This window comes from Drosophila persimilis, unplaced genomic scaffold (genome assembly GCF_003286085.1).
Source record: "Drosophila persimilis strain 14011-0111.01,24,50 unplaced genomic scaffold, DperRS2 tig00000124-arrow-pilon, whole genome shotgun sequence".
Lineage (NCBI taxonomy): Eukaryota > Metazoa > Arthropoda > Insecta > Diptera > Drosophilidae > Drosophila > Drosophila persimilis.
This window is the reverse complement of record NW_020825294.1, coordinates 4,847,837-4,856,785: the sequence shown is the minus strand read 5'-3', so window position 1 is coordinate 4,856,785 and position 8,949 is coordinate 4,847,837. Positions and strand designations below refer to the sequence as shown.

General features: G+C 41.5%; 1 protein-coding gene across 1 annotated transcript; it reads right to left on the bottom strand.

Moving 5' to 3' along the window:
* Nucleotides 1–262: 262 nt before the first annotated feature.
* Nucleotides 263–646, bottom strand: LOC6593448 (male-specific sperm protein Mst87F). The gene is made up of 2 exons (XM_002018694.2): nucleotides 582–646; nucleotides 263–526 (listed from the first exon to the last, which is right to left on the bottom strand). The coding sequence occupies exon 2, from the start codon at nucleotides 504–506 to the stop codon at nucleotides 348–350; it is 159 nt and encodes a 52-aa protein (XP_002018730.1). The 5' UTR covers nucleotides 507–526; nucleotides 582–646; the 3' UTR covers nucleotides 263–347.
* Between the last annotated feature and the right edge of the window lie 8,303 nt (nucleotides 647–8,949).

Below are 8,949 nucleotides of genomic sequence, written 5' to 3'. Positions count from 1 at the left end.
AAACGAACCACAGCCCGAAACTAGTTAAAAAATCCCACAAAAAAGGTGAAACGGGTGCCAAAAGGGGCTTTAAAGGGTTGAGTGATGACACGAAAGGATTACATTCATGGAAAAGACTGTCAAGTTCTAGCTTTAATGAAAATAGAAGCCCTGGGAATATATGTATTTCATATATTAATAAATTGGTATTTCCCGAGTGAAGAATCTGCTGGTCCTTAGCAGTCTCCACTGTAGCCCCCACCCATTAAAATCTTTCAAAAAATATACTTAAAACACAGAGCTTTTATTGCATTTTTGAATCTTCAAACCCTCCCGACTGTTGCGTGATCTGTCCTGTCCAGCGCCGACTAGCAACAGCGTCCGCCCCAGAATCCTGGACCGCTGGCACCGCACCACGAGTTGAATGGACCATTGTAGGGTCCAAAGCAGGGATCGTAGAAGCCACTGGGTCCACACCCACCGCAGGGGCAGAGGGCGGCAGAGGGATAGCAAGGCCAGCTGCACATCTTTGTAATTTGCTTTTGTCCTGCCAAAAAAATATTTTTATTTTTGTTTTTTATTTGAATTTTGACTTTGCTTACTTTGCTTGGAGGAGTTGGAAAAAATTGAATTTTATTTTGTGTTTTCACAAAACAGTCCGAAGGGTTGGAGCTCCAAAGATTGAATGAAATAAATGTGCGATTTAAGCACCTACAAAATATAGTCCATGCGGAAGCCGAAATCATGGCATACTTTATGCTGGAAACTAAAACAATTTGCAGCACAAGAAGGTATCTGTGGTCTTTCTGTCAAAATTAAAAATTTTAATAGTTTTTTTTTTGGAATATACTCCAAAACTTAAGGTTCTTCTTGTAGAATGGCTTCAAAGGGCTAGTACAAAGAAAGTATTCCCCAAAACCAGAACCGGCACCTATTTCCGTGAAGAAGGGGCGACTATTCGGCGACAGGATGTGTGGTGGCGGCTGTTATCCTTGCTGCAGCCTCTGCTGTGGACCCTGTTGTGGACCCTGCTGTGGACCGTGCTGTGGACCGTGCTGTGGACCGTGCTGTGGACCCTGTTGTGGACCCTGCTGTGGACCCTGCTGCAGTCCGTGCTGCGGTCCGTGCTGCGGTCCGTGCTGCAGCCCCTGCTGCAGCCCCTGCTGTGGACCCTGCTGCAGTCCGTGCTGCAGCCCCTGCTGCTATCCCTGCTGCTCCCCCTGCTGCTATCCCTGCTCCTATCCCTGCTGCTATCCCTGTGGGGCCCTCGGCGGTGGCTGCTGTTCAGGCTGTTAATGTTCCACAGCCGTTTCTTTAGAAAGAAATTCAGGTGCTGGATTCTGGTTCAGCCAAATTTATTGATGGAAACAGCTATGCAATAGAATCATAACAAGAAACTAAGTACATAAAATCCGTACAATTAAGCAAATAAAATTAGTTTTTAACTATTTCATGGACAATAGTGGCAAAAGGAAGGCTAATTTGGGGGCTGGGTGCTTAAAAAATCACTTAAGGATCCCTGTCACTGTTGGGATTATAGGACTTTCATCGCTGAGCTCTAATCAGGCCTCCAAAAGTGCAATTCCATTGATACGCCATTGTGTATCGCCCATTGTGTGAAAAAATAACAATTTGTGATAGAAGAGGGTATCTGTAGTCCTTATCTAAAGATTGTATATAGATATAAGAACCACCCGATCAAAACAAAGACAGAAACTACGCAGCAATGTAAGCTCCCGTTCGTTGCTCCTTGCTCCGCATTTGCTGAGAGCGTGGCCTGAGAGAGTGAAAGAGCGAGAGACACTCGTGTCAGCAGAGTGTGGATGGATGTTGCAGAGATAGCAATAGCAGAAAAAGCATTTCGTGTGCTAAAATGGGTTCCGTTTGCCGAGACCGACCGGCAGGGAAGATAACAACAACACAATTTAACTACCTGCTCTCGTGTTCTCGCAATCAGGCATTGTTGTTGCTGAGAGAGCAGACGAAAGACACGATCGGGAATGAAAAGACAGCAACAAAGCAACTGCGAGAGTGTACGTGTGTGTGTGTGCATTGCGGTCGGGAAGCAAAGTTCTCGCTTGCAGATGAAATGGAGATCAAGAGATAAGACAATTTGACAGTGCAATACGCTCGGAGACGCTTGGAGGCGAAGTACCAGAAAAATGCAAGAAAAGGAGCAGCCTAATCTCTGACACCTATATTTTTATATGGGAGCGTTACGGTCCTAACAAGTTTGGATATTTATATAATAAATCGAATGCTGGAAGGCGATTTAACAATTTGGGCTTCCGCAAAGCCCTACATGCCCTCGAAGACGGTTTCCATCAACAGAGGCCTCTCAAGTGACCCCAACCAATGGAAAAAACCCTGCTGACGAGACTTTTGGCAAAGGCTATACATACGAGTACCCACACCTTAAAGTGCTTAAGAAATGGGGCAGCCGTCGTTAGGATACAAGCCCCCATCTCCTTCCCCACCCACAAAAATATAATTTTTCACTAAAAAATATACATCACAGTAGGCTGTGTTCTGTAACCTTTGGAATATTCAGGCATATATAGTTGTAAAACCAAACAATTTCTCATTAGTTTTCCGGCTCTCGTTCAGGCAACAACTAAAAATTATTTTCGGGAAAAAAAATGTGAAAATTATTTGAGTAAAAAAATTTGTGTGTAAAAATGTTTACGCGAGTTCAAAAATTTTGTTTGTGAAAAGTTTCACATGTGTAAAAATTATTATTCGTAAATCCTAATTCCAATGATGGCTAAAAGGTAGTGACAAGTGAAATTTGTTTTGGCATATTAACATGGATCCATTCCGCAGTATCTCCACACAATTTAGCAAATACTCCATACTCCAAACTACACCAACTACACAAACTACACAATTTACACTTTAAGCTACACAGTCCACACTCATCGAACCGCATTTCTATCTACCAGACTCTTATACACAAACTACACTTCGATAAGCATATACATATGTATAAGCATACTTCTTATACGCTAATCTGCACACTTATACACTGATCTGCACACTTATCTACACTCTACGCCAATCTGCAAAGTTATTTGCACTCTACGCCAGTCTGCAATATTATTTCCATCCCACACCAATCTGCAAAACTAACCTAACCTACACTCTACGCACTGGAGGCAATTAAGCAAAGCAAATGAAAAATGGTCGATTTGAACCAAGTCAATACTCAAAGGATACGTGTTTAGCCATATGTTTGGAATTAGGGTAAAAGTTTACAAGTTCTCGCAACGCAATCGTCTATTTGGGGTGGTAAGTCCTTTAGAGATTTATTCTTGACAATCTTATGCTAATTCTTCATTTGATTTTGCAGGATGCAGCAATAATGATTTCTACAGATACGGGTTATGTTTTAAAGAAAGCCATACACAGAATGGCTTTTGTAAGTATACGTACATATCTCATATATTTATTTATATATAATTGCAATTTTGTTTGTCTTTTGCTTAGCTTTCACTTAATACAAATTAATACCGAAGGACCAGCTGGGATTAGTCAACACAAGTTTTTTTTCAAAGTTCCATGTTAAAAAAGATATAATAAAAAAGATGTCTGATTGTGATTATTATTAACACTTAATTATTGTGTCATAATTTTTAAGGGGGGCTTATAGGGGTTGAATCCAGTGTTGCTTTTCCCCTTGAAGAATTGCCGCTGACATTTTCATTTCATTTGACAGATTTTTCATGGCCAATCTTGGTCATGATAAATTTTATCTTATTTTGGATACGGCTCTCCCTTTTTAAAAAACTCGAAAATCTTAGTAGCCCTATTCTTTGGTAGATCAGGCATATTCGAAATGAGATTTTCGTCAGTCTGTTTCCATTCCTGTTCCCGTCAACATCTATATTTTTTTGTTAAATTTTCGTTCTATGTGAGTGTATAAAAAATAGCAAAAATTTGAGTAATTCACTTTTGGAATCCACGCAAAAAACTTTAGGTTCCTATCGTAGTATGCCCTGCCAGGTATAATCAAAAGAAAGAGTTACCCAAAACCAGAGCCGGCACCTATTTCCGTGAAGAAGTGGCGAATATTCGGCGACAGGATGTGTGGTGGCGGCTGTTATCCTTGCTGCAGCCCCTGCTGTGGTCCCTGCTGCAGTCCATGCTGCAGCCCCTGCTGTGGTCCCTGCTGCAGTCCATGCTGTAGCCCCTGCTGCAGCCCCTGCTGCTCCCCCTGCTGTTCACCGTGCTGCTCCCCCTGCTGCTTTCCATGCTGTTATCCCTGTGGAGGCTGTGGTCCGGGCTGTTGCTGATGTTCCACGGCCACTTCTTTAGAAAGAAATCCAGGTGCTGGGTTCTGGTTCAGCCAAATTGATGGATGGAAACAGCTATGCAATAGAATCAAAACAAGAAATATGTAAAACCATAAAAAAAACGTCAATTTAGTCTTAGTCTTAGGATACAAACATAACAAGAAGTGCAAAAAATCAACAAAAAAAGAATAAATGCAATACGTAAAATGTCTAAAATATGGGCTTTTAGCTATTTCTTTGATAATAGAGACAAAAGAAAGGGCTAATTTTGTGACTGGGGGCTTAAGAAATCACTTAAGCATCTCTTACACTGGACTTTCATCGCTGAACACGAATCAGGTCTCCAGAATGCCATGGTGTACCGCCCTAAGGCGGCAAGTAGAGCGCAAGCGCCCATGAAAATGTTGTGCTATATGAAAATTTTGGATTGATTAAGGCATTTTAGATTTAATTAAATTTTTTTGACAGTTCACGCGTTTTTTTTTATTATTTTATTTGATTGGTTTTTATTGGGAATCGAGTTGTCGCAAGTCGATGAACCGGCAATGACCAGCTACTTCAATAGTAACAACAAGGCTCGAGGCAAGGCTAGTTATTGTTGCATTATTTTGTTGTTGTAGCGTCTCTTGAGATGCATTGATTAAATGGCTGACGTAATCATTGTTATCGATGTGCGGAGGAGGAGTGTTGTACAAGGTACATTATTCTCTACACATGATTGTAAAAGGGTTTTTCTTAAAAACTCGATTGATAGGCACTTTTAGAGACCAGATTCGTGATCAGCGATGGAAGTCCTATATGAATCAGTGTTATTGGTACGTTTTGTTCGTTCATAGTGCTCCTTTATTCTTATAAAATATTCATTACGAAGACATTCTACATCTCCAGTCATATGCATCTACATCTACATCTAGAGTCATTCTACAGCTACATCTACATCTACATCTACAGTTGTCTTCATTCGATCCTACCGTCATTCTACATCTACATGGTATCTCCTTTCTCTGCCTGTGTTGCTCTTTTAATGGAATTCTTGGATATAATTCTTATATATTAATCTTAATTTATTTCCATGGAAGTTGAACGATAATGTCATCTATATACACGTACAGCCATTCTACATTTACTTGTACTTCCACCCTCTTACTTTCTTTCTTCTCTGCTTATCCATCTATAAGGATAGCTCATGGTATCCCAACGTTTGCCCTTCTTTAATCTCGTACACATAGTACTTTTTTTTTTAAGCAAAGCAGGAAGGAATTCTTTTTCTATTTGCCAGCTAAGAGAGTAAGCTGTTTGCATTCCCAATTGATTTATAAGCCCCCCTACACAGATAGAGAGAGAGAGAGAGAGAGGGAGGGAGGAAATAATGCATACAAATTTGTCTATATACGAGAGTATTCCCGTACTCTTCTGCTCTCGTATTCTTCATCAATTTTATGCACAAAATGCTGCTCTGCTCACCAAAGATACGCGAGTTGCCTTTTCAATTTCCCTGCGTATGCTTAGTCAGCGCAGTGCTTTCCCCGCCAACCCATGCACCAGCAAGACCATTTCCCCCCCATTTCCCCCCCATTTTCCTCCATTTCCTTTGAACCTCAGACTTGAACTCCCACTCGGACTCTGGACTAGGGAGATTTTTGTTTGCATTTTGTTGGCCCAAGAGACTAATGGTGCATGGACCCGTTTCCCCCTTAGTCCAGTGTCTGTCCTGTCTGCATTTTTTTCCAATTCAACAGTTAATAAATCCCCAACATGCATACGATTCGTGCTCGTAGTATCTGTGGCAGAGTGCAGGCAAATGGCCAATTGAAGGGGCGCCCCCGGTCCCGTTCCGGCCACTATATCTACATGCAATTTAACCCTTGGCTTATTGACGAAAAATTGCATTGAAGGATGGTTTTTTTAGAGACTTTATGGCACAAATATTGCGAAAATATTCGATGGAAAAGAAGCTAAAGAGAGATTTGTGTTTATAGTTTAAAACCTTGACTAAATCCTCTGCCAAGGAGTCAGAAATACCATCCAAAATGAACCCAATTTTATATACAATTGCTATTGTTCTCTTTGGTGTGCCATGGGTTAAAGCCATCCTGGCATTTCCTGGATAACCAGCTCAATTGACCAAAAAGAAGTTTGCCAAAGACTTGAATGGTTTTCCAACTGCATTTCGGGCTTGCACTTTTATGCATAATCAGCAATTTATGTCAACGGCAGAGGAAAAGCCAACGGGCAGGACACTGAGGCCACTGGGGGCATTGCGCATACGCCACGTTAGCCAACGCCAACGCCAACGCCATTCGAATTGCAATCTAATTACCAACAAATGCTAGATGTGAGATAGATGCAGATGCAGTTGGCATTTGCATGGAATTGTGCTGTGTTCCATTCGGGCCTTCGGCTTCAGGATGTGTGTGACAAGGACATGGTGCTCGTTTTCTGGAGGGCTTTCGTGTAGTTTCTTTTTGGGAATGATGTGTGAATCCCATTGTGCGTGGACTCCACTCCCCTCCACAAGATGGCAATTAGGGAAAGTCAACGCGTTGCAACGCCAAGAGCCATGGATGGCAGAATCTACTCTTCAAAGCGATGTTTAGACAGTTTTCCCGCATGCATTTACTGCCTATTCCTGCTCAAATAATCAGAATATTGCGTATCTTATATTTCGAAAGCCAATGTGCTGTGTCTGGCCAACAGCCCCCTGGAATTGCCATAAGCCCTAGCCAAAGACAATTAAGACAAACAAAGGGCATTTGGCTCCAGAGCCAAAGCAGACACTGAAGATGGAACTATTTTGCATATTTGCCAGATAGCCAGACAGCCATCCCGAGATGCATATTATAGATATGCCAGGCATGGCTCTACTTCTGTCAATTAGGGTCTCAATTCAGGTCTAATTTGGCCAACACCTCTGCAGGCCATCACCAGGATCCTGGTACGCGTAAACCTGATACTTTCTTTGAAATTACTTATCAAAAGGCCATCCAAGGCGCAATTAATCTTAATTATTATCGTAGAATTTCGTATGCAAGTCGTCGGGCAAAAGTTCTCCCACTGTTTTTGGGTATGGGGATGTGTTTAAGCCTCTGCTTTTGATGGGTTCTCTTCGGCACTGTTTAGAATGTCCTTTGCTGTCCTGTTTTGTCCGAGGATTGTCAGCAAATCAGGTGCAAGACGTGATGTGCTTTCGATAAAGTGCACAGCAAAATATAAAGAATACACAAATGTTAGGCAGAGAATGAATGAAGGCGAAACCGAATCAGGGAATACTCTGGCGGAGGGATATTTGCAATATTTTATCTACTATTAATCTCCATGAATATCAGACAAATATCCGAACTTTATGGGGATATATTCTATAATTTACATTGCCTTCTGTTTTATGTTGAGGGAAGAACCCATATATTTTATTTTTACATGATTTTTTTCAGAGTGGATTTGGAAGCGTCTTCAGGCTTATTTTTTTAATTTTAAATTATTTATATTTCTAAGAAAATTAAATATGAATATTGGGAATATAAATATTTTATTTTCCCACCTGTCAAATAAATAAATTTAGGGATCAGGGTCGCAGACAGCGACGTACAAACCCCCAGCAGGAACCATCATACCCTCCATGAGAGTTTAACGAGAGAGTAAGAAAAAGTAAGGTAGAAAAAAAAACTTTTAATGCGCTTAGGCGACGAACGATACACGAACGGTGGACGGTGGAAGGTGATGGAAGGAACTGTGAAACGGTAAACGGATGGATGGTGAACGGTAAGCGGTAAACAAAATCAAAACCAAAACCAAAGCAAACCCATAGAGAAATAGCGAAGGAACGGAACGGTCCAGCACTTAAAATCTACTACCGACCGACCAACCGACCGACCACCCCTCTCTCCTGCAACCCAAAATATCCCTTCCCTGCTTCGGCCCTCCCTTCTCCCCTATAAAAGGACGAATCGGTGCGTGAGCAATTTTTCTAAACGAGAAATAACATGGAAAGAACTCAAGGAGAAGCACGTCTGGGACGAATCGGGGTTGCTTCAGCAACGAGTAGGAGTATAATGATGATGATGACGATAACGATGATAGCGATGGTTGCTTAAGTCATGTTCAAGGTGTTTTCTGGAAAGGTTTCGACCCCAAACGCAAGTTGTTAAATATTGAGCAACATTCCTTGAGACCTTTTTTGGTTCATTTGAAAGTTAACTAATTGAAGCGTTTAATGAAGCGCATCCCAATTCTCTGGAAGGTATTCGGCATCTAGTGGCTTTACAGGGGCTTTGATTTGATTATTTATGACTCTGAGGTTTTGTTTTGGTGTTTTTACTGGAAAAACTTAAACAAAAGTGCGCGCTCCATCAAGTTGTGTATTAGTCTGTTGATTGTACAATTCTTTAGAAGATCTTTAAAGTACTGTGCTGGTCTGTAAACGAATCGCAGAGGTAGGAAGATAGGTCCGCAGGAGGTCCAAGTACAAAAAAAGTCGTCGAAGTACTGTAAGCGAAGAAGAATTACGGCAGGGTCTTCATTGATATGTAATTAATTATATATGTAGGTATGTACAAACATATGTCCTAGCTTAAAAGCTAAGGCCGCCCGAGAGCCGTGTGGATCTTGAGAGCCTTGTGGATCTTGACAGCCGCGTGGATCTTAAGAGCGAAAGCTACAGAGCTATAGCGCTGCCAGCGCG